The sequence below is a fragment of the Salmo trutta genome, chromosome 14, assembly GCF_901001165.1.
Source record: "Salmo trutta chromosome 14, fSalTru1.1, whole genome shotgun sequence".
Classification (NCBI taxonomy): domain Eukaryota; kingdom Metazoa; phylum Chordata; class Actinopteri; order Salmoniformes; family Salmonidae; genus Salmo; species Salmo trutta.
Window position 1 is genome coordinate 37,516,048 of NC_042970.1, and position 26,334 is coordinate 37,542,381.

General features: G+C 42.7%; 3 protein-coding genes across 4 annotated transcripts; all 3 read right to left on the bottom strand.

The window, feature by feature from the left end:
• Positions 1–332: 332 nt before the first annotated feature.
• Positions 333–2,370, bottom strand: rabif (RAB interacting factor). The gene is made up of 2 exons (XM_029775653.1): positions 1,878–2,370; positions 333–1,569 (listed from the first exon to the last, which is right to left on the bottom strand). The coding sequence occupies exons 1-2, from the start codon at positions 2,028–2,030 to the stop codon at positions 1,321–1,323; spliced, it is 402 nt and encodes a 133-aa protein (XP_029631513.1). The 5' UTR covers positions 2,031–2,370; the 3' UTR covers positions 333–1,320.
• Positions 2,371–9,014: 6,644 nt separating this feature from the next.
• On the bottom strand, positions 9,015–15,905 carry adipor1a (adiponectin receptor 1a). Of its 2 annotated transcripts, none has more exons than XM_029775655.1 (8): positions 15,760–15,905; positions 14,728–14,950; positions 14,049–14,159; positions 13,530–13,701; positions 12,031–12,217; positions 11,668–11,855; positions 11,066–11,259; positions 9,015–10,744 (listed from the first exon to the last, which is right to left on the bottom strand). In XM_029775655.1, exons 2-8 carry the CDS (start codon positions 14,869–14,871, stop codon positions 10,616–10,618), a joined length of 1,125 nt encoding a protein of 374 aa, XP_029631515.1. In that variant the 5' UTR covers positions 14,872–14,950; positions 15,760–15,905; the 3' UTR covers positions 9,015–10,615. The 2 variants fall into 2 exon arrangements, with proteins under 2 accessions (XP_029631515.1, XP_029631516.1); XM_029775656.1 differs by lacking the exon at positions 15,760–15,905 and adding an exon at positions 15,058–15,732.
• Positions 15,906–16,703: 798 nt separating this feature from the next.
• Positions 16,704–26,098, bottom strand: LOC115207985 (NADH-cytochrome b5 reductase 3). The gene is made up of 9 exons (XM_029775657.1): positions 26,084–26,098; positions 23,844–23,990; positions 21,007–21,079; positions 20,615–20,721; positions 20,222–20,351; positions 19,609–19,692; positions 19,408–19,493; positions 19,122–19,221; positions 16,704–18,271 (listed from the first exon to the last, which is right to left on the bottom strand). The coding sequence occupies exons 1-9, from the start codon at positions 26,096–26,098 to the stop codon at positions 18,099–18,101; spliced, it is 915 nt and encodes a 304-aa protein (XP_029631517.1). The 3' UTR covers positions 16,704–18,098.
• Between the last annotated feature and the right edge of the window lie 236 nt (positions 26,099–26,334).

Consider the following 26,334-nt stretch of genomic DNA (forward strand, 5'->3'; position numbering starts at 1 on the left):
GGGAAGGCTACGCCTGTAGCATTATCCTACGCCTTCCCTGTAGCATTATCCTAATGTTTTGTGCACTCAGTGTACATGTAAAACTGGCAAGCTATGCAATAAATAAAACCAATAGGCTACTTGAACCAATAGTGAACACATGTTTAAGTTAGATAAATCTGTCCCGAAGCAACTGTCCAATTAAAGTATAATAAAAATCATTAATCCCAAATAATTCCATCAACCACAGGGGGTTTTACGCTACCAGTACTGACTTCCTATTTCCCATACAATCACGTCAATGAAGGTGTGCTCTATCCTTGAACTCACAAACTGGTCAAAAAGCACAGAACTGAGTGATACGTTTTATTTTACCGAGTTAAGAACGGTTTCAGAGAGCATCAAAAATGCTTGGGTGCAGAGCAAGAGAAGTGAAATGCATGATCACATAGTCAAGCCAAGGGTAATTCAGTCCTCAATGCAGATGAAACTGAATAAATGCCGGAACATGATGAGCATGTACTGAAGAGATCTAATGGGGTCCTCTGGAATCAGCTGGCAATAGCAGAGCCAAACAAGGCAGCAGAGAGCAGCCTTCAAAGCCAATGTGGTATATCAACAGACAGAACACTTGAAGTGAAGTGTATCAGCAACAAATGCCTAGAGCACACTCATCAAATACAACCACTCCCATTATTCAGCATGCCAGGTGAAGGGTGTGCCAAGTGGATAAGCACACTAACTAGTTAAAATGCTGCACATAATTTCATATAACCATCTGCAATAAGTATTAGTAGTAATATTTCAGAAGTAGAAAGTAATAAGTAGGCCTATACAAACAATTAAATTCAGCTGAGGCTGTAGGGTTAACCTCAGACCAAAGCATAACACCAGAATATGTGTTAGTTACAGTATTGGATTGAATAACAATTTTAAAGACAGATAAGACATGTGTCCAGAGAACCACACCAATACCGTTGTTTATCAGTAGAGAACAAAAAGGGATAGAAGTGAACACTTGGCCTTGCTGAACTAAGGAGTCATCATAACCGAGACAGCATCCAGCACCAGCCAGAAGGGGAAAGAGAAGGAGTAAAGAGTTACGGACAAGACAGACCAACACCAATGTCGCCTATCCCAGCGGGTGACCATTATATTGCCTCTGAACACAGAACATTGGCCGTCATTTCCCAACGAGTCTACATGCTGAATCGCCACTGTTCGCCGACACCCGGAAGGTAATCTACTGCGCATGGCCAACATTCGTGTTGGTCCGTCTTGTCCTTCAGTTCCAAATTTACAACCTTCTGATGTTTCCTCAGTTTCTCACTATGGGCCACACTAGGCATGATTGACTCTTTCCAATGCAACATAGAAGCTCTTTTTGTCATCCAGGCAGTGCCAGCCAATGGGTCCAATCTCACAGTCTGCACAAATTAGGTACTTGACTCTTCCCACGTCCTTGGTGAAGCCCACATTCTCAAAGGTGTACATATCATCGACTAACCAGTGGGCAGTCAGTTTGTCCCCATCCACGGATCCCTCTGATTGGGTGATAGTGGTCTTCTTCCTCATTGCGGGAAGGAACAACTGGTGCATATTGGGAAGGAAATAAAAGACAAGATTCATCATGTCAATGAGCCTTAATATGAAAAGATAAACAGAAGTGATATTCCACTCCCTGACATTTAGTCACATCATGGCATAGCAAATTACACATTGTATGCACAATATCATTTCGTTCATTAGGTGGTGGTTAGACATTGCACTATGCTGAAAACAAAGCAACTATGATGAATGCCCATTCGGATAGGAAAATACTTCACATATTAATGATATAACTAGTCATTTTTCGTAATTTGTATTTTGGGGTTACTCCTGTCTGAGGCGAACCTTACCTCCTTCTCTGCAAACACCGCCACCCCTGGGCAGAGGACCTTCGATCCACAACGTTGGCACAAAACTGACTTGACATTCTTTCCATCCTCTGACACCAGCGTAGACCGGTCGGCGCATCCTTCAGCGGGAGAGCACTGTTCGTGGTTGTCCATGTTCAACGCGAATAGAAGGCAACTTATGTGACTATAGTACACTATAAAGCGAATGCTAAGATCGTTAGCTATAGACTAACTACTGCTCTATATATTTTTTGCAACTATTCGTCTAGCCTGCCTTACCAGCAAACAGTACCCAACTAGCTAGCTAATATCGGCTAATGCGAACTTCATTGGGCTTAACAACCATAAGAAATAATGTCTAGAGTACGCCTAAAGTACTACCAAACGGTAGTACAAGTAATGTAACTAAATTGTATTTAAAACACTCGGTTATATCAAACAACAAGCGTTGCTGGATAGTGTGCACCCGCTGAAACTTCCGTTCGGAAACCACATCGCTAAATTATAGCGTTCCGCCGTCGTGTAAGACGTTTGATTTTAAAATAACTGCTGCTTTATTGTTCTTTATCTAGAGATAAAACAAATTAAATAATGTAATTTCATCGAAACACTAAGATAATATTTTAGGGAAACAATAAGTCTACTATAGCTCAAATATGGATCAAACAATGTTATTTTATTTACTTTGGATAAGATCAAAACAGACAGACCCTTGGACAGTAATAATCATATCCACCCAGTTTACCAATTCGCTAGAGTGAGGTCAACAATATATAAGGTGGCTGATACTGCAATAAATCGTTCGTTAGGGTTAGTGTTGCCACACGGCCATATCTCCATACTAAAGCGCTTGTTTACGGAAGACAGACAGGTCCCGTGCGAGAGAGGCAGGTTGAGGTTTCCAGGGTTAGACTAGTGCAGAAGTTTTCATATGCTGAGGCAGTCAAGAAAGTAGAGGAAGATGGGTCAAAGGGGAGGGATCCTGAGGTGTGAGTAGTAGATCTGTACCAGTACAGTACAGAGGCCAACAAGTGATATATGTTTCAGTAAGATTTGATTTTTAGCATTTTTAGCAATGGTTATCAACTGTACTGCAGGGATGGACATTTAGTCGTAGAAAATGGAGGTTGTGGTGGCAGCTGCAGAGAGGTATTTGGGTGTGCGAGACTTACAGGGTGTGTTAAGTGGTGGTGTTTTATCCTTTCAGGTTGTTGGCTTGAAGTAGGACTAAATAGATTTAAATAGTGGAGTAGAGTGGTGTTATTTTTTTATTACTTTCTTTTTTTGTGAGTGTTGTGTTAGATGGTAGGGTATTTGTTTATTTATTTTTTTCAAGCAAAGTATAAGGGAGTTGTACTCCAGTCTAGTAGGTGGCGGTAATGCAACATTTATTGGATGCCAACTGACGTTAAACCTCATTGACGAAGAAGAAGATACAGAAGCGAGGACCTATACCCAAAGAGGATGGATATACTGACCAGATACACTACATGACCAAAAGTATGTGGACACCTGGTCGTCGAAAATCTCTTTCCAAAAGCATGGACATTGATATGAAGTTGGTCCCCCCTTTGCTAATATAACAGCCTCCACTCTTCTGGGAAGGCTTTCCACTGGATGTTGGAACATTGCTGCGAGGACTTGCTTCCATTCAGCCGCAAAAGCTTTAGTGAGGTCGGGCACTGATGTTGGGTGATTAGGCCTGGCTCGAAGTCGGCGTTCCAATTCATCCCAAAGGGGTTGAGGTCAGGGCTCTGTGCAGGCCAGTCAAGTTCTTCCACACCGATCTCGACAAACTCGACAAATTTCTGTATGTGTATAGCTTCCGTCCCTCTCCTCGCTCTCCTCGCGCCTGCCCCTACCTGGGCTCAAACCAGGGACCCTCTGCACACATTGACAACAGCCACATTGACAACAGCCAGCTTGCAGTTTGGAACTCGGCGAGAGAGCGTTGCAACCGAGGGTAGACATTTTTTTTTATGCGCTACGCGCTTCAACACTCAGCTCTCCCATTCTGTGAGCTTTTGTGGCCTACCAATTCGCGGCTGAGCAGTTGTTGCTTCAAGACATTTCCACTTCACAGTAACAGCACTTACAGTTGAACGGGGCAGCTCTAGCAGGGCAGATATTTGACGAATTGACTTGTTGGAAAGGTGGCATCCTATGATGGTGTCACATTGAAAGTTACTGAGCACTTCAGTAATGCCATTCTACTGCCAATGTTTGTCTATGGAGATTGCATGGCTGTGTGCTCGATTTTATACACCTGTCAGCAATGGGTGTGGCTGAAATAATCCACTAATTTGAAGGGGTGTCCACATACTTTTGTGTATATATAGTGTACGTGTCTCACCACCTTAACAATGGTCGTTGTCCACAAAGGGGCACCGCGGCTGTCTAGCCTATCCTTTCTTTGGATTGGTGGATACATCACATTATTGTAATCCTATTTTGAATATTCCATGAGGGTTGTTGACGTCAACCGCCTATATTCAATGGAGAGAGACGCTATGCGAGTAGCCTCATGTCATGAATATGCATAGACATCTCCAGACTCCGATATATAGCATTTTTTCTCAAAGTTGCAAGGATGTCATGTGTCTTGCTTTTATCAGTACACTCAAAACAATTTAAACAATTGCGAAACTTCTTTTGGATCGAATAAACCTCACATAGCAAATAAGCCATTCATTTTTTTGTTGACCTAATTTGACAGTCATTGACCATACAAAAACTCCTCGCTTGGTGGGCAAAACAACGAATGAATCGCCACCTGCTGGAGGGAGACCTCAGTGGAGACGACCACCTGTGCTAATTAGCTATCTAGCGTGCTTGAACACCTGTGTGTAAGCATAACTAGGGAGAAAGTGTCACGGAAGTGTTGTTTGTTGGCTGGAGGCACACAGCCATATGTATCTGTGCAATTCTGCTACACTGTGTATCTTTTTTATTTGAAAGATTCTTTCTCGCTGATATGAAAGATAAGTTCCATATGTTTCGAAAACCGTATCACAAGTGATGATTTCTAAATGTTAAAACAGGGCGTCGGATTGTAGTTCACATGGTCCGACCAGTAAGCGGTGCTTATCGCTGAGAACCCTTGGGATAAGGCAGAATGCCTTGTTATTGAGCATGTTCGAGTGGATCACTTTTGTGTTGACAAACACCCTTCAAAGTGTGTTGCATTATGGGGATAAAATAGTCCAACTTGAGGCTACATGTCAACTGCATGAATTTTACAAAATACATGTGATCAAAGGTCATGAAGTTTTGACTGCAAGTTTCTGCAGTTACTCTTCACCAACTTCATCCTGCAGCCATCAGCTCTATTGTCTACCAATCATTAGGGTGTTTTTATTTCACGCACCAGAACGTGACCAAATACATGACTGAAACAGGAACCAACTTTGCCTAGATCATATATATATATATATATACTGCTCAAAAAAATAAAGGGAACACTTAAACAACACAATGTAACTCCAAGTCAATCACACTTCTGTGAAATCAAACTGTCCACTTAGGAAGCAACACTGATTGACAATACATTTCATATGCTGTTGTGCAAATGGAATAGGCAACAGATGGAAATTATAGGCAATTAGCAAGACACCCCCAATAAAGGAGTGGTTCTGCAGGTGGGGACCACAGACCACTTCTCAGTTCCTATGCTTCTTGGCTGATGTTTTGGTCACTTTTGAATGCTGGCGGTGCTTTCACTCTAGTGGTAGCATGAGACGGAGTCTACAACCCACACAAGTGGCTCAGGTAGTGAAGCTCATCCAGGATGGCACATCAATGTGAGCTGTGGCCAGAAGGTTTGCTGTGTCTGTCAGCGTAGTGTCCAGAGCATGGAGGCGCTACCAGGAGACAGGCCAGTACATCAGGAGACGTGGAGGAGGCCGTAGGAGGGCAACAACCCAGCAGCAGGACCGCTACCTCCGCCTTTGTGCAAGGAGGAGCAGGAGGAGCACTGCCAGAGCCCTGCAAAATGACCAACAGCAGGCCACAAATGTGCATGTGTCTGCTCAAACGGTCAGAAACAGACTCCATGAGGGGGTATGAGGGCCCGACGTCCACAGGTGGGGGTTGTGCTTACAGCCCAACACCGTGCAGGACGTTTGGCATTTGCCAGAGAACACCAAGATTGGCAAATTCGCCACTGGCGCCCTGTGCTCTTCAGAGATGAAAGCAGGTTCACACTGAGCACGTGACAGACGTGACAGAGTCTGGAGACGCCGTGGAGAACGTTCTGCTGCCTGCAACATCCTCCAGCATGACCGGTTTGGCGGTGGGTCAGTCATGGTGTGGGGTGACATTTCTTTGGGGGGCCGCACAGCCCTCCATGTGCTCGCCAGAGGTAGCCTGACTGCCATTAGGTACCGAGATGAGATCCTCAGACCCCTTGTGAGACCATATGCTGGTGCGGTTGGCCCTGGGTTCCTCCTAATGCAAGACAAGGCTAGACCTCATGTGGCTGGAGTGTGTCAGCAGTTCCTGCAAGAGGAAGGCATTGATGCTATGGACTGGCCCGCCCGTTCCCCAGACCTGAATCCAATTGAGCACATCTGGGACATCATGTCTCGTTCCATCCACCAACGCCACGTTGCACCACAGACTGTCCAGGAGTTGGCGGATGCTTTAGTCCAGGTCTGGGAGGAGATCTCTCAGGAGACCATCCGCCACCTCATCAGGAGCATGCCCAGGCGTTGTAGGGAGGTCATACAGGCACGTGGAGGCCACACACACTACTGAGCCTCATTTTGACTTGTTTTAAGGACATTACATCAAAGTTGGATCAGTCTGTAGTGTGGTTTTCCACTTTAATTTTGAATGTGACTCCAAATCCAGACCTCCATGGGTTGATAAATTGGATTTCCATTGATTATTTTTGTGTGATTTTGTTGTCAGCACATTCAAGTATGTAAAGAAAAAAGTATTTTATAAGATTATTTCTTTCATTCAGATCTAGGATGTGTTGTTTAAGTGTTCCCTTTTATTTTTTTTAGCAGTATATATATACATACACACACTACCATTCAAAAGTTTGGGGTACCTTAGAAATGTCCTTCTTTTCCATGAAAACATACATGAAATTAGTTGCAAAATGAATAGGAAATACAATCAAGACGTTGACAAGGTTATAAATAATGATTTTTTATTGAAATAATAATTGTGCCCTTCAAACAATGCTTTCGCAAAGAATTCTCCACTTGCAGCAATTACAGCCTTCGTCTGTTGTTAACACTTTTTTCCATTCTTCCGCTGTCCAGTGTCTGTGTTCTTTTGCCTATCTTAATCTTTTCTTTTATTGGCCAGTCTGAGGTATGGCGTTTTCTTTGCAACTCTGCCTAGAAGGCCAGCATCCCGGAGTCGCCTCTTTACTGTTGACATTGAGACTTGTTTTGCGGGTACTATTTAATGAAGCTGCCAGTTGAGGACTTGTGAGGCGTCTGTTTCTCAAACTAGATACTCTAATGTACTTGTCCTCTTGCTCAGTTGTACACCGGGGCCTCCCACTCCTCTTTCTATTCTGGTTAGAGCCAGCTGTTCTGTGAAGGGAGTAGTACACAGCGTTGTACGAGATCTTCAGTTTCTTGGCAATTTCTCGCATGGAATAGCCTTCATTTCTCAGAACTAGAATAGACAGGCGAGTTTCAGAAGAAAGTGCTTTGTTTCTGGCCATTTTGAGCCTGTAATCGAACCCACAAATGCTGATGCTCCAGATGCTCAACTAGTCTAAAGAAGGCCAGTTTTATTGCTTCTTTAATCAGCACAAACAGTTTTCAGCTGTGATCATTGCTAAAGGGTTTTCTAATGATCAATTAGCCTTTTAAAATTATATATATATATATATAGTTTATATAGCGTCTGTCACAACATGGGCAGCGCCATTGAGGCAATCTCCATTTTGAATTAGTCAATTTTCTTCTTCATGATTGGCTGATCCCTCCTGATAAACCGGTTGGACATGACTCCAATCAGGTCATCAGGAGGGATCAGCCAAAGATTTGTATAACTAACCCAAGATAGACCAGAGCCTGTTGTTTCCAATGAGAGCAAATGAATCATAGTGGGCAGAACAAGAAAGGAGGTGGGCAGAGACAAGCGTGAGCTAGTGAGATCCTATTGGTGCGTTCTAGCATTTATTTGCATATTTCTGTTAGGTAACACCTACTGTGTGAAGTGCCCCTGTGCAATAAAGCAATTCACCCCTGCACTCCTAAACAAGGCAATTTTTAAAAACTTTGGTAACGGGTAAAGTCTACAAAATGCAGTGTTTGTTACCGATTCTAGTTTTGGAAACAATACTGTATGGAGATAAAATGTTTCATGAGAAAATTTGCAGAATGTCAGCCAAAATCCATCTCATCACGATATTTGGTAGTGAGTGGAAAGGCCAACCGAATGCTTCACATTTATACATCCAGTGAAATATCTGGCTCATTGTTCTGTGGTTGCACCTCCCTTGACTTCACTCCTCGAATTTCGTCAGTCGGTTGCTTTAGACTTACCACTCAAACATCCCCAATGCCTTTTGTTCTCAGAAAGCAAATTCTATGGATGAGATTGTAACTATCAAAAATCCTGTTAAACTGGATGGGCCATACAACAAGGGTGTGCCTTTCCAAATCATGTCCAATCAATTGAATTTACCACAGGTGGATTCCAATTAAGTTGTAGAAACATCAAGAATGATCAATGGGAACAGGATGCACCTGAGCTCAATTTCAAGTCTCATAGCAAAGGGTCTGAATACTTTTCTAAAAACCTGTTTTCGCTTTGTCATTATGGGGTAGTGTGTGTAGATTGATGAGGGGAAAAAAACTATTTAATCCATTTTAGAATAAGGCTGTAACGTAACAATGTTGAAAACGTCAAGGGGTCTGAACACTATCCGAATGTAGTGGAGTAGGAGTGATTCAATTATATGCAACACCCCAGATAAATTATGACTAGTATAGATGTGGACAGACATGAGGCATTAATATGGTCAGTCTATTAACACACCAAAGAAATTGACTACATTGAAGCAGCATTAGTAACTCAAATGGCTAAACAAATATTGAAAACAATGTTCATGTATATGAAAAGTTGTGCAATATCACTATATCAGACAGAAAATGCATGACTTGGTTTGGTTCCCATTAATAAATATTTATTATGTGTTTACATTTCAGGGAAATGTATGATCCATCAACTTGTCTACACAGGATACAACACAAAGTCAAGAATACATAGATTGCTTAGTCTTTGTAATAAAGCCACAAAGTCAGCTTAAAAAAAAAGAAAGGTCTTAATAAATAGCAGTTTGAGAACTACTGGAGGTCAAAAGTTTAATAGTGATTTGATATAAGGGGAAAAAAATAGAGGTTCCTATCATATCTGGAGATCCTAATGAAGTTCACTTGACTGCAATATTGGCCCATCTATTGAAAAACTATTTCCATTGGCCTAACACGCGGACTACACCGGCCATGTGCGTATGTTCATTCTGTCCATCCACATTTGATGCGATCACGACTGCGTTTCTCTACTCCCGATGATTCATCCACAGATCTAGAAACTAGGTAGGTTTCCCTTTTTATCTTCCTCATATCCAATAAGGAGGGGACTTGCAGCATCTGGCGCTTCTCAATAGAACCAAGTTCTATTTTAGCGCTTGGCTACGCAGACGCTCATTCACGCGAGCGATGTGAATAACATGTATTTACATTTATTTTGCAACGCTCGCGGCACGCAACGTGGCCGGTGAGGTTTGCATGTAAGGTACAGGAATACTAAATTATTATTCATACACACTACATGGTGGACCCTATGCAATGACAAAGTTTAAACGGTAATAACATACTTTTAAGGTGCAATAATTTGACCTTAAGTGTTCTGAAATATAGCCTTAAAAAGAAAAGAAACTCAAGATGAGAAGAGAAAGAGTTAACCTATTCCCAGATTTGCCCATTGTGCGTTGCAAGGTTAGTTTCATACCAGCTATCAATCATACAAGATTGTGTTCAATTGTAAAGGGACATGAGGGGTAAGGGTACCCAGCACCATGTCTTGTAAGAAAGTAATTTAAATTGTTTGCCTTCCAGTTCTATAAACCATACCTGGGTTGGGGTTGACTGCTTTTAAAAATGTTTAAATCAACAGAATCAAATGCCCATAATGAATTGTTGGAATTGCCCATTGTTATAAATCAGGACTTTTCGATGTTCAATTCCTGAATTGAATTTCAATGAATTCCTTGTATTGACAGAATAAATATGGACTGTATTGACCCCAACCCGAACCCATTCTATCACACAAGCCTCCTACAACTTGATGTAGGCAGCTAAGTAGGCCAAGAAAGACGCCATTACGATATCTCTATGACTGAGGTTCCCTTCCTTCAAGGAAACGTAATCAATCTGGTCAAAACCCCCTGTTGTTCATAATGAGCTAAAGTCAAGCCTAGAGCTTCATCTTGATTTTAAAAAAGTGGTGCCGCATCGGTGGGATGCCCCTCCATTTAGTTCACTGGCTAAAGATACTTTAATGGGGAGAAAGGAGCCCAAGCATGGTACCACCACCAGAAAACCAAGTATGACATGAGCAAATCAGGGGAGGAGAAGAAGAGTGGAGAGAAGGAGCTACGGGGGACCATGGAGTGTTCCAGCAGCACTTTATAGGGTAGGGAGGCGGGGGAGGGAGGGGCATCGACCAGGAAATGGCTGAAGGGGGCCAAAGCTGGGCTGCTCTCAGAGAAGGGTGTCGTCAGTGCAGCCTCCCTCCAGGCCGTAGCGGAACTCCTGCAGGTTGGTGACGCCGTAGAAGTGGATGAAGGCTGCCGCAACCACCAGGACATGGAAGATCTGGTGGGAGTGGAACTGAGGAGAGAGGGAGGTCAGAGGCAGCGTACCAAATGGCACCATAATTGTCCATTTAGTGCATTGGGACACAGCCAGTGTATCTCCAAAGGCTCCTCTGGTTGGAGCATGGCGTTTGCATACCTAAAGATCTAGGAGTTTGATTACTGCATGGGCCGCATATGCCTACAGAACATGTGAGAACGTAAGTCCCATCACACAAAAACATCTGATAAATGACAATAACATTATTCTTATATAAATGAGGACATAGGGTTAGTTCAGGAGCTAGCTACAAGCCTGTGTCTACATCCCAAATGAAAATAAAAATGCCTATCTTACCCAGATGTCACATTTGCCGGGGAAGTAGCGTTCAGGGATCCTGGCAGCGTATAATCCGGCGCCAGTGATGTACATGGCACCCATCAGGTAGAACCAGCCCATCTGTCCCACAGTGGTGGCCTTGACGAAGCCCTCCTCAATGGTGAAGTGCACTGTGGGGACGATGCCGCTCAGTCCCAGGCCCATGAACACTCCTGTGGGAGAAATGGAGGGGAAAGGTTGGTTGGTGGAAGCACTGGGCTGGAAAATTCGTAGTATAGGACGGGGGTCTTCAATCTTTTCTTGCCCAGCGACCCATCATACGTTAGCAACCCCCCTCCTCCATGTCTTATCAGGTAAATGATAATGACAAGAAGTAAAACAATTTAAAATTAGATTTGGTAGATTGTTTAATTTTTTTGAACTACCCACATTATAATGCACTGGTAGCCTATTTGCAGGTACTTCTTCAAAGCCTACGTCAGATACTTTAGTAAAAATAAAAAAAAATCGTACTATAAAGATAGTAGCATGTTGAATTAATACATTTACATGCATGTCCTTGCTCTGTAGCTACGTCACAGTTCACTCTCTGACAGGCTGGTTAATATGTGGTGCAGCACCTGCTCGGGTGGGCCGGTGAGCGGGCGTGGAGAAGCGTTCCCACTGGGCCACTACGATGGCGGCGATGCCCAGCACACAGACGATGGTGAGGTAGATGAGGCGCGGCTGCGGGGAACAGTAGAACGAGTAGTAGAGCCAGGGCACGAAGGAACCCATGATCAGCAGGGCGATACCTGAGTAGTCAAGCCTAAGGGGAGACAAACAACACCGTGGAGGTTAGATGAGGGATGACCCAGATCCATTTGGATGACACTCGAATATTAGACAATTTCTGAAATGAAACATCACATTTCCTCTCAGAAACACAGTAGTGCTAATCAGAAAACAAACAAAAGTTCTGGGAGGGGGCCATGTGGCCTTACTTGGAGAAGGTGCGAGACACTTTCTCAGAGTGGCAGTAGACGGTATGAAAGAGCCAGGAGAAGCTGAGGCAGAGCACCGCGCCCAGAAAGAACATCCCAAACACCACCTTCTCCTGCAGAGGTGCCATGAAGTACATGTTGGGCCGCAGAATGGTGTACGTGCCCAGACAAATAAACAGGATCAGCCCTGGGGGTTGGAGAGGTGAGGCCATCATTAGTGGATCAGTAATCATATAGGGCATATCATAACAAATGAATATTAGCGAAAGAACAGGATCTTTATGGGGCATACTGCATATAATGTGGGGGGCACAATCTAGGCCATTGTATATGGAAATGTTGTGTAGAGGATGCACAATACTTCGCTATATAGTATGGATAAGTGATGGCACTATACATACATCGCTGAACTTCTACTGAATGTGCCCTAGCTGTCAGGAACGTGTACCTGTGCTTCACAGCAACTTTATAGGCGTAAGGTTAAACATGGGAGGATTGGCCAAAAGTATGTGGACACCTGCTCGTCAAACATCTCATTCCAAATTCAAGGCCAATAATATGGAGTTGGACCCCCCTTTGCTTCTATAACAGCCTCCAATCTTATGGGAAGGCTTTCCACTAGGTGTTGGAACATTGCTGGGGGGTGGAATTACTTCCATTCAGCCACAAGAGCATTAGTGAGGTTGGGTGATAAGGCCTGGCTCGCATTCAGCGTTCCAATTCATCCCAAAGATGGAGTTGAGGTCAGGACTCTGTGCAGGCCAGTCAAGTTCTTCCACACCGATCTCGACAATCCATTTCTGTATAGACCTCGCTTTGTGCACCAGGACATTGTCATGCTGAAACAGGAAAGGGCCTTCCCCAAACTGTTGCCACAAAGTTGGAAGCACAGAATCCTCTAGAATGTCATTGTCTTGCTGTAGCATTAAGATTTCCACTACTCCAGAGTCCAATGGCGGAGAGCTCTACACACTCCAGCCATTGCGCATGTGATCTTAGGCTTGTGTGAGGCTGCTTGACCATGGAAACCCATTGTATGAAGCTCCTGGCGAACAGTTCGTGTGCTGACGTTGCTTCCAGAGGCAGTTTGGAAGTCTGTAGTGAGTGTTTCAACCGAGGACAGACGGTTTTTATGAACTTTAGCACTCGGCGGTCCCGTTCTGTGAGCTTGTGAGGCCTACCACTTCGCGGCTGAGCTGTTGTTGCTCCTAGACGTTTCCACTTCACAATAACAGCACTTAAAGTTGACCGGGGCAGCTCTTGCAGGGCAGAAATTTGACAAACTAACTTGTTGGAAAGGTAGCATCCTATGACGGTGCCTCGTTGAAAGTCACTGAGCTCTTCAGTACAGGCCCTTCTACTACCAATGTTTGTCTATGGAGATTGCATGGCAGTGTACTCGACTTTATAAAATCGCCCGAAACCACTAATTTGAAGAGGTGTCCGCATATACTTTTGGCCATGTAGTGTCTCACACACTCACTCACTCACTCACTCACCCAGAAGGTGGGTCCAGATGTTGCCTGTTTCTGTATGGATCCTGAAGATGCTTCCAAAGCAGGCGCGGAAGGAGGGCATTGGGGGCCGGTGTCCATGCAGGAGGTAGTCGTTGTCCTTCAGCCACTCCGGCAGGACGTGAAAAGGGATTACCCTCCAGCTACCCTTCCACACCTGAAACACAGGGGTATAGGCTACCATGAATGTCCTGTTCATCTCACCAGTCTTATTCCCTCCCCTCTGTATGAACTTAAGACAGAGCAGCCATGGGGGCTGTTCCAGAAAGCAGGATCAATGAGTTAGCCAGGTAACTGTACCAGAATTTCTGAAATAACTTCATCTTTTTAAGAAATATAGACTTGAAATGGGCATGGTATAATTGACTCAACAACCTACAACCCATATTCAAGTTTAGCTTTCTAAATGAATCAGAAAACCAAGAGATATATATTTGTCTGGTTATGAAAGTTAGCTGGCTAACTTAATGATCCTGGCTTCTGGAACAGCCCAATGATGCCTACTTTGTGCACAAACTCCTCCATCTTCTCCATGGCGTGGTGAGCCTGGAGGGGCAGCGTCAGGACCTCTTCCACCTCTTCGTCGTCATCATCATCAGGCAGAACTGAGGCCCCCTGCAGAGAGAAAGTGGAAGGTGATTTAGTTAGGTGAGTAGGGCAAGATAATAGTGAACACATGGGAATTAATCCCAGTTGGCTTTGGTCTACATTTCCCTAACCAATACTTAGGTGTGACCCCACCAAGCTGAGCTCTATTGCCCAATGACTTCAACCTACATTTGTTTTGTCTTCAACTGGGGTCTAATCAGGTGGTTGCAACGCTTCAGAACATTCAGATAAATGCATTGTGTATAACAAACCAATGTGTCTGCCATGTAGAATTGGCCAATAGGGAGTTCTGCAACATTCTGAACTTTCACCTCTCTGAATACACTGATGGTTTCACTAGAAACTTGTGTTTGCAGACGACCTCAATCTTTCAAAATGTTGATTTAGAAGATTCTGAGCTCCGCTTTAGAAAATACATGAGTTAATACAGCAGTTGAGTCAGGTTTCATACCAAATTACCCCCTATTCCATATATAGTACATAGGAAACAGATCAATATTAGAGCACCGTGTAGAGAATAGGGTGCCATTTGGAAAGAAAACTTTTGTCTCCCCCACTCTCCCCCCACTCTCACCTCCGACATCATGCCTTTCCCCGCTGCCTGCCGGCCCGCCTCCTCCAGCAGGGGTCCCAACTCCATCAGCTCTACATCCGGGGACCGGCAGTCCTCCGAGATCCGACAGTCTGCATCGCTCGCAGACCCATTTCGGCCTGACATAGGGAGACCGCCTGATGACCTGTCCTCTGCCCGTGTATCCTGCTTAAGCCTGGCACTTTCAGTTCTCAGTTGGCCAGTACTGAGGACTCAATAAATCAATTAAATTAGCCAAATAAATACATTACCTAGCCAGTTACTGTAGTTTTTCACTGAAACAACTCGATTTCAAATTACAACTAACTTCACCTGTGACAATAGCACCTGATGTGGATTTTTGGTAGGTCTATATTTCCCACAGGGAGATTGTCCTCGCCTGCTCTTGCATTCCGCACCGAGTGTGCATCTTCTAGTATTACTTAAACATTTTAACACCATGAACGTCTTATATCATGCTCAGTTATACAGTCGTGAAATATTAACTCAAATCAGCATCTCATAACAGTTTAGACGATGTGTTACTCGGCTAAAATGGCAAGACCAAAATTGCTCTTGGTAGTCAGACGGAAGGGTAGTTGGTTACCTAACATTAGCTTGCTAGCTAGCCGCTAACAAACACAACTGGCAAGACAGTCAGCTGGTTGGCTAGCTTTGAACAAAACATCAACACAATAGTATCAGAAGAAACATAGAATTAAATAGCAAGATAACGACTTGACACCCCCCAAACTCCTTTATTATTATTATTTGGCTGACGTACACTGGTAAATTATAGTTTGAGCCCGAAACTAAGGCACGCTAGCTGCTAGAAATCGCTAGCTAACTGCCTAGCACTAGCAGGTTAGTGGGACTAGCAAGTTAGCGTTCGCATATTCAAAGAAAGCTGGGCACATCTGGCTGTATCGAACCAATACCAAACACCCTGACTATTGCAATTACTGAATCTGCAATAATATTGTTCGTTGTTGTAGCTAGCTAGTTAACGTTTACTTGTTCATTCAACAGACGTACCTAATAGTCCAGACAGCAAAGGAAACGTGACCCTGATCTCTTCCGGATTCTTACAAAAACAAGCCGAACCTCCGAACAGTCACGAAGCACGACGAATGAAAATTACAAGTTACATTAATGCCAAGCAACTGGTTTACGTTTAACTGGGTCTCATAAACAATGACGCTGCGTCTCCATCTAGTGGTTAAAATTACAATTATACTACGGTTAAAATGTTTTAGGTTTAACCCCCTATGAATGATATCAAATCAACATAGGCTAAAAATAGTAATGTTCTATTCCCAGGTCATGCACGTGCTTCTGCTATTAATGATTCAGTGGAATCGCATTACCTCCATAATAGTGCCTGCACGAACCCACATGAAAGTTACTTGTACTTTACAATGTTAAAAGTTGTATTCAGCCCGGAGCTGCCTACGCCACATATTTAGCAGCACAAGAAAAGCTTACTAAAAAAAATATATATCCTCATCTAGCATCCATGTGGATATAGAGCTACTCCTACACCCAAACAAACTGCCATTCAGCATCACCAATCCTCAGTTATCCCTAATCCCTGTCAACAGTGGAATTAGAAGAACATTTCCAACTCCCACTGTCCCAGCATTTGGACCAGACTACATCGTCTGCTCAAATGCAGATGACTCCTCGTTGCGACAACATTCAACTACCACAACCAGAGCTGCATTGTTCCAGCAAACTGAAGGTGTACAAATGATTATTTTCCTCCTCAATACTCTTTTTTTGCAACCAGGGATAATATCTAAGGAATCGATCAGCCTAATGCGTAAACAGAACAGGATGGATCATGTCTGAGTGGAAGCAATTTGAAATGCTGCCAGAAATGTTCGTTTTTCTCTCTTCATAAACACATAATACATTTTACGAGTGTAGTAGTGCATTGCAGATAAAACTCTTAAAGTAAAATATATCAAACAATTGCCACAAGCATACAAAAAGCGCCTTTAATAATTATGCTCACTCAATCTCACTGAACACTTCCACATTTGCTAATGGGAAACCTACCATGATTACCGATAGTCTTGAATGAATCTTGAACAATGATGCGTGAGAAAATTACAGACATACAAATATCTTACCCCCCCAAAACATGCTAACCTCTCTCTATTCCAATAACAGGGGAGGTTAGCATTGGGGGGCTATGATATCTGTGGGTCTAACTTTCTTACTCATCATTATTTACGATTCATTCTAGACTATCCATAATCATGGTAGCATCCACATTAACGTAGACGTGTTTAGAAACATATTCTTATTTACAAAAAAAGAGACAACAAAATGACACAATACATTATTTACCATTCATTTCTAGTGGGCATAAAACAATCTGAAACACAACCAAAACAAACAGCAAATGCCTCCAACACGTGTGTAGTGTCACAATCTTAATTTAATCATTGATTGCTATGAATATTGGACAAAATACTAAACGTTTGACTACTTTCATACACATAAGTGAATTTGTCCCAATACTTTTGGTCCCCTAAAATGAGAGGACGATGTACAAAAAGTGCCAAAAGTCAAATTAAAGCTGACAGTCTGCACTTTAACCTCATAGTCATTGTATCATTTCAAATTCAAAGTGCTGGAGTACAGAACCAAAACAACAAAATTGTCAACATCCCAGTAAATACAGAGGGCACTGTATATATTTGTAACACTCAAAGCAGATGCCAAAATACAGTATAATGCATCTCTGCAGAAGCTGAAATACTTAAGCGTGTATAATTTGTCACGTGTGCATTTAAAGCAATATTGCCTGGGCGGCTTTCTCATATTCAGCACTGCACCCCTGGGCGTAATTCAGTTCAGTATGTGGCTTTATCTTTAGGTTCTGTTCTCTCTGTCCTGTTCTTAGGAAGAACGCACAAGGGTAAGAACATCAATAATAAATCAAAGCCTCAACAGCTCACCTAAAAATACACAGGGCCCAATCAATTGTAGCTATCAGCAGGGGATGGAGGCAGAGCTTAGTGGAGGCCAATAATACAAAGGTAGGACTTTGGTTGCAAGTGAGCATTTAATGATCAACCTGATATATAAGAGGCCATGTCTGTACTTATCATATGGGGCTTTTGGCAGTAGACTGATGCAGTGCTTTTAGTGGACTGAAATAGGAGACGTTACTCATTTTGGGTGCCGGTATTGTTTATATTTAGGTCCCGGAACTCTGCAATATTTTTAACCCAATATTCTATAAAGAGATGCTGGTTCTCAAGCAGTAGTTCCAGCTCAAGTCTAGCACTGAATTGATGTCCTTGTTGAATTGAGAATGCCCAGGCCGGGGGTGGCTGGGAGGAGAGTCCCTAGGCTGGAGACTAGTAGGCAAAGCGTTGACTCTGCCGGTAGCCCAACTTGTCCAGGTTAGGGTTGCAGGCAAACTGGATCATGGGGGGCGGACCGCACATGAGCACCAAGGTGTCGTCACTGGGGGCAGGCAGGTGCTCCTGGATCATGTCCGCGTTGATGAAGCCCTCACTGTACTCCCAGCCTGAGCCACACAAATGGATCTTATTCAATCTTTCATGGGATCGCAAAACAAGTACCGGTATGCATAAGGATTCAAATAAAATAAAATGTATTTGTCACATACACAGTCTACAGCAGTTCTTTTTGTACATTTTAAATGTAACCTTTATTTAACTAGGCAAGTCAGTTAAGAACAAATTCTTATTTACAATGATGGCCTACCGGGGAACAGCGGGTTAACTGCCTTGTTCAGGGGCAGAATGACAGACTTTTACCTTGTCAGCTCGGGGATTCGATCCAGCAACCTTTCAGTTACTGGCCCAACACTAACCACTAGGCTACTTGCAGCGAAAGGTGCAGTGAAAGGCTTATGTGCTAGCTCCCTCAACAATGCAGTACATTAACCGATAATAACAATGAAGAGTCAAGTCAAACATAATAAGTAGTAGAAGAGGTTAGTATGCATAGTAAAAATGGACTGTATTTATACTATTTAGTAATATAGTGGTTATTGGAATCAATAGTATATATTAGAACAGCAGCGTTGAATGTGTGTATATGAGTTCTGAGTGTGTGTGTGTGTGTGTGAGTGCTTGTGTGTCTGTAAGGGTTGGATTTGTAGGGTAGTCAGTGCAAATAATTTATAAGGTGCATATACTGGAGTCTCTCTGGTGCAAATAGTCTCTAAGGTAACATTACATGTCTGTGCAGTGAGACAGCTAGGTTTAGCTTTTCAACAATCTGAAAAGCTATTTTGACATAATATACACAATGAATACTAATTCAAAACGATAATACACATTTTGTTTAGACTTCTAAAATCTGGGATGCCAACACATGAGCAACACAAGAAAAAGCTATAAGCCACATACCCTCGGGTGCCCTGTCCACTGTAAACCACAGCTTGAAGCGGTCTGGGTGTCTGACTTGGACCTCCTCCAGCTCATCCCTCAGCAGGATGTCCTTCTCAGTCTGAACACATATACACACACACACAGTTAACAAAGGTGTCTGGTTCAGTGTTAGGCTTGCTTAGGTTGAGAGTTATGAGCTACATCCACAGTGATGCTAGTAATAAGCATTTATCTATCCTTTATTTATAGAGATGATATTAAAAGTCTCTTTTAGGAGAGACCAGTGTGAGCTGTGGCCACACACCTGGTTGGCATACAGCAGGCTGCAGGTGGTGCTGTCACTGGGGTCCTTCATGATTGCGCGCACCAGCTGTAGCATAGGGGTGATGCCTACAGACAGGGAAGGGAGTTCAGCACCAGGAACTAAAAGCACTACATTTACCTGTGCTTAGACAACATTTAAGTGCTTAAGTTCAGAGGTCAGGGTTGCAAAGGGAAGATTCACCTGTTCCTCCAGCTATCAGACCCACAGTACTGGCAACTTTTATCTCAGCAGTAGACTTTTTGTCTGTCTGAACTGCAAACTGCCCTGTTGAATTTAAGGGGAGAAAGCGATGAGACAACAACTAAGCCAACACAAGTATCACTTTCCTTTTCCAGTGTGTGCTTGGGGAGCTATCTTGTCCAAAATGGAAGACAGTTGTTGGGTGTGTCCATTATCATCTAATAATACTGGGAGAATACATTTCAGTGGCAATACAGTACAATTATATTCTTTAGGCAGTGCTTTTCTGGAGCCTTTGGGGCATGAAAGTTGCAAAATGTGATTACTTGGAGATGTTCCACATAACACAAGTACTGTTGACTTATTCAGTAGACTTAAGGTTGAAAACAAGTATGTACACACATGATCAGTCTCAGCCAGCCACACCCCACTTAAGCACACAAAGCTAAAACACCCATTCCATTGGAGACTATGGGTGTGTCCCAAATGGCACCCGATTCTTATGGGCCCTGGTAAAAAGTAATGCACTATATAGGAAATAGGGTACCATTTGGGACACATCATTTTTGTAAATATCAGAGGGAGGGTGTGCCAGGCAGCAGACTGGCCGTACCATGTCCTTTGTACTCTAGCAGGCCTCCTGGTCCTCTGAAGTCTACCACGTCCCCCAGCTGCAAACTCTCCAGGTATTGGGACATCTTCCCCCCATCAGGAAACTTGACGTGCACATTCCTGAAGTAGATCTGGGGAGAAATTTTATCCATGAAATACACTTTGCAGATCAGGGTCCGTATGTATCAAGCTTCTCATAATATGAGTGCTGATTTAGGGATCCATTTTTTTTATTTTAGATCACAAATAATAAGATTACATGGACAAAGGGAACCTGATCCGAGATCAGCACTACTACTCCGAGATGCTTGATACATACAGACCCAGGTTTAATAGTACTAGTGTGTTCATATTCAGAATATGATATAGGACTGCTTGGACAAGCCATACATACCTTCACAACCAGATCAACATATCCTTTGTCGTCGTCGCTGGACACAGGTGTGTATGGTCTGACTACCAGGCTGCCGTCAATACGGGCAGAGAGGTATACATGATTCCCTAGAAGAAACAAATAAGGTGGTTAGAAACAAAGTCAACACTGACTTAAAATAACGTTAGGGTCATTGGGTGTGGCTTCATCCTCTGATTGTTCTGCTAAATGACTCATACAGTAGAGAACATTCCAGGAACGCAAATCAAGTATTACGTTGCGAGTCTAGTTATTATGCAGGTGAGACAAAGGACTATTTAGATTAATGGAGCTGAATTATACAAAATAATAATCAATGATCAAAATGTCACTTGACAAAACCCAGAAAGAACAATGTGCAAGTGAAGACTTACCGACAGGGAGTCCCAGGATATGTTCTGTTGAGGGAAGTCGAAAGCGAAACCTGCGAGTATCATGGTTGATCACCTATGAAGAGAGGCCATAGAGCCATGCATTCACTATACAGTTGAAGTCGGAAGTTTACATACACCTTAGCCAAATACATTTAAACTCAGTTTCACAATTCCTGACATTTAATCATAGTAAAAATTTGCTGTCTTAGGTCAGTTAGGATCACAACTTCATTTTAAGAATGTGAAATGTAAGAATAAGAGTAGAGAGAATTATTTATTTCAGCTGTTATTTCTTGCATCACATTCCCAGTGGGTCAGAAGTTTACATACACTCAATTAGTGTTTGGTAGCATTGCCTTTAAATTGTTTAATTTGGGTCAAACGTTTTGGGTAGCCTTCCACAATAAGTTGGGTGAATTTTGGCCCATTCCTCCTGACAGTGCTGGTGTAACTGAGTCAGGTTTGCAGGCCTCCTTGCTCACACACACACACACTTCTGCCCACAAATTTTCTATAGGATTGAGGTCAGGGCTTTGTGATGGCCACTCCAATACCTTGACTTTGTTGCCCTTAAGCCATTTTGCCACAACTTCGGAAGTATGCTTGGGGTCATTGTCCATTTGGAAGACCCATTTGCGACCAAGCTTTAACATCCTGACTAACGTCTTGAGATGTTGCTTCAATATATCCACATAATTTTCCTTCCACATGATGCCATCTATTTTGTGAAGTGCACCAGTCACTCCTGCAGCAAAGCACCCCCACACTTCACAGTTGGGACGGTGTTCTTCGGCTTGCAAGCGTCCCCTTTTCCTCCAAACGTAACAATGGTCATTATTGCCAAACAGTTCTATTTTTGTTTCATCAGACCATAGGACATTTCTCCAAAAAGTACAATCTTTGTCCACATGTGCAGTTGCAAAGCATAGTCTGTCTTTTTTAATGGCGGTTTTGGAGCAGTGGCTTCTTCCTTGCTGAGCGGCCGTTCAGGTTATGTCGATATAGGACTAGTTTTACTGTGGATATAAATACTTTTGTACCCGTTTCCTCCAGCATCTTCACAAGGTCCTTTGCTGTTGTTCTGGGATTGATTTGCACTTTTCGAACCAAAGTAAGTTCATCTCTAGGAGACAGAACGCGTCTCCTTCCTGAGCGTTATGACGGCTGCGTGGTCCCATGGTGTTTATACTTGAGTACTATTGTTTGTATAGATGAACGTGGTACCTTCAGGCATTTGGAAATTGCTCCCAAGGATGAACCAGACTTCTGGAGGACCACAATTTTTTTTCTAAGGTCTTGGCTGATTTCTTTTGATTTTCCCATGATGTCAAGCAAAGATGCACTGAGTTTGAAGGTAGGCCTTGAAATACATCCACAGGTACACCTCCAATTGACTCAAATGATGTCAATTAGCCTATCAGAAGCTTCTAAAGCCATGACCTCATTTTCTGGACTTTTCCAAGCTGTTTAAAGGCACAGTCAACTCAGTGTATGTAAACTTCTGACCTACTGGAATTGTGATACAGTGAATTATAAGTGAAAAAATGTGTCTGTAAACAATTGTTGGAAAATGCACAAAGTAGACATCCTAACCGACTTGCCAAAACTATAGTTTGTTAACACGAAATTTGTGGAGTGGTTGAAAAATGAGTTTTAATGATTCCAACCTAAGTCTATGTAAACTTCTGACTTCAACTGTATATACAAAAGTATGTGGACACACCTTTAAATTAGTGGATTTGGCTATTTCAGTCACATCTGTTGCTGAGAGGTGTATAAACATTGATCACACAGCCATGTGATCTCCATAGACAAACATTTGCAGTGGAATGGCCTTACTGAAGAGTTCAGTGACTTTCAAGGTGGCAACGTCATACGATGCCACCTTACCAACAAGTCAGTTCGTCAAATTTCAACCCTGCTACAGCTGACCTGGTCAACTGGAAGTGCTGTTATTGTGAAGTGGAAACGTCTATGAGCAACAACGGCCACGAAGATCACCATGCGCAATGCCAAGCGTCAGCTGGAGTGGTGTAAAGCTCGCCACCATTGGACTCCGGAGCAGTGGAAACGCGTTCTTTGGATTGATTCATCACGCTTCACCATCTGGCAATCCGACAGACAAATCTGGGTTTGGCAGATTGCCAGGAGATCACTACCTGCCCCAATGCCAACTGTAAAGTTTGGTGGAGGAGGAATAGGTCCAGTGAAGGGAAATCTTAACGCTACAGCATACAATGACATTCTAGACGGTTCTGTGCTTCCAACTTTGTGGCAACAGTTTGGGGAAGGCCTTTTCCTGTTCAGCATGACAATGCTCCCGTACACAAAGCTAGGTCCATACAGAAATGCTTTGTCGAGGTCGGTGTGGAAGAACTTGACTGGCCTGCACAGAGCCCTGACCTCAACCCCATCAAACACTTTTGGGATGAATTGGAAAGCCAACTGCGAGCCAGGCCTAATCGCCCAACATCAATGCCCGACCTCACTAATTATCTTGTGGCTGAATGGAAGCAAGTCCCCGCAGCAATATTCCAACATCTAGTGGAAAGCCTTCCCAGATGAGTGGAGGCTGTTATAGCAGAAAAGGTGGGACCAACTCCATATTGACGCCCATGATTTTGGAATGAGATGTTCAACGAGCAGATGTCCACATACTTTTGGTCATGTAGTGTACATTGGTTTTGTCACAACGCAATGCATCAACAACTACTACCAACATTCGGTAAAATGTTAAGACAAAAATTATTTCCATGAAGTACATATATGAATTAGGCACAGGCCAAAAATGTATAATTCATTTGCTACTGAGTATCTGTTTCAATAGCCCACAGTACCTCTTTATCGATGAGTGTTAGCTGGTATTTTTGAGTAGGGTCAAGCAAGGTGACTGGAGGCTTCTTCTTCTTGCCTAGATAGCGGGCTACAATTATGCCCACAGTGGACAGCAATACCACCCCAGCAGTCACAGCTACTGTCGTGGACTATATACAAGAGAGAAAGAAGGTTTAGTGGTATAATAATAACAATCATCAATCCTTCAAAGTATTCTGAACTCTTGACTTTTTCCACATTTTGTTGTTACACAAAGTGGGACTAAAATGGATTTGTCATTTTTTGTCAACGATCTACACAACATACTATGTAATGTCAAATAAAACACTATATCTTGATTAGACAAGTATTCAACCCCTTGAGTCAATACATGTTAGAATCCCCTTTGGCAGCGATTAAAGCTGTGAGTCTTTCTGGGTAAGTCTCTAAGAGCCTAAAATTTCTTCTCCAAACTCTGTCAAGTTGGTTGTTAATCATTGCTAGACAGCCATTTTCAAGTCATGCCATAGATTTTCAAGCTGATTCAAGTCAAAACTGTAACTAGACTCAGGAACATTCTATGTCGTCTTGGTAAGCAACTCCATTGTATATTTGGCCTTGTGCTTTAGATTATTGTCCTGCTGAAAAGTGAATTTGTCTCCCAGTGTCTGTTGGAAAGCAGACAAACAGTTTTTCCTCTAGGATTTTGCCTGTGCTTAGATCTATTACATTTATTTCTATTTTCAATTCCCCATTCCTTGCCAATGACAAGCATACCCATAACATGATGCAGCCACCACCATGCTTAAAAGTATGAAGAGTGGTACTGAGTGATGTGTTGGATTTGCTTCAAACATAATTCTTTGTATTCAGGACATAGAGTTCATTTCTTGCCACATTACTTTGCAGTTCTACTTCAGTGCCTTATTGCAAACAGGATGCATTCTGTACAGGCTTCCTTATTTTCCCTCTGCCATTCAGGTTAGTATTGTAGAGTAACGACAATGTTGCTGACCCATCCTCAGTTCTCCTATCACAGCCAATCAACTCCGTAACTATTTTAAAACGTCACCATTGGCCTCATGGTGAAATCCCTGAGCGGTTTCCTTCCTCTCCAGCAACTTAATGGGGTGGACGCCTGTATCGTTGTGGAAACTGGGTGTATTGATACACCATCCAAAGCGTAATGAATAACTTCACCATGCTCAAAGGGATATTCATTATCTATTCATTTAATTTGTACCCATCTACCAATAGTTGCCCTTCTTTGCAAGGCATTGGAAAACCTCCCTGGTCTTTGTGGTTGAATCAGTGTTTGTAATGTGAGGTACAGAGATCTTGTCATTCAAAAAGCATGTTAAACACTATAATTGCACACTAAGTCCATGCAACTTGTGATTTTTACTCCTGAATGTATTTAAGCTTGTCATAACAAATTGGTTGAATACTTACTGACTTTCATTTTTTTTATGAATGTGTAAAAATTTCAAGTAAACATAATTGCACTTTGACATGATGGGGTATTGTGTGTAGGCCAGTGACCAAAAATCTAATTCCCCCCCCCCCCCCCCCCCATTTTAAATGCAGGTTGTAACACAACAAAATGTGTAATTAGTCAAGATGTGTGAAGACTTAAGGCACTGTAAAACTGTTTTCATTCTGCAAATGTTCTGCGATTATAAGTAAAAAATGTTAAAAGGCACTTTGTCAGGCATTGTCTCAGAATGAACAAAATAGCAGTCTTCCTGATGACATTTGTCAGTAGCTTGTATACTGACAGTGTAGTTGCTTTTTAAATTACAACCAATGTCAGACAAAAGTTTACAACTATGATGCTATCTGGAATTCTCTAAAGTAAAAAAAAAGCATTGCTTGCGGCAGAGGCTGCTGTGACAGATATTCCAGCAGTTGGTTGCTTGGCTGGCAGCTAGGCAAGATGAGTCACTTGCACAAGTTTACAACATGAGTCACTAGTTAGTTATATTTTAATCAGTTCAATGTCAGCGCTAAATCTTTAAATTCTGTGCGTTTAATTTGACCAGTTCAGGGAATATAAATTATCTGACAGCTGCAGTGCTTTGTTCCCACTCTCTGTTTAACAAAGTACCGCAAACTAGCTGACTAGTTAACTTACTAGTTAGGTAGCAAGCAACCTTATGACTGGCTATCAGGCGCTGCTTGGCACCGTAACTGGCTAAAGTAGCGACTGTACGCAGACAAGCAACACTGGAAAGAATTTATTTAACCGACAGGATATTCTTACCAATGCGTACTTCATGGCGATTCTGAATTCCCCAGAGCAAGGTTATATTGTTGTAGCGAAGATGTACTTAGCTAGCTATAATTTATCAGAGAAGGCACACCCAAAGAATTGAGTTGATGGGAGGGCGTATTTAGCGGTTACACCAAATTTGTCCAACTTCCGTTGGAGAGAAGAAGAAAACCAACCCAATTTTACAGCAGCACGATTATGATACTACTGCAAGGAGTATACATCAGCTTTGTTCTCAAGTG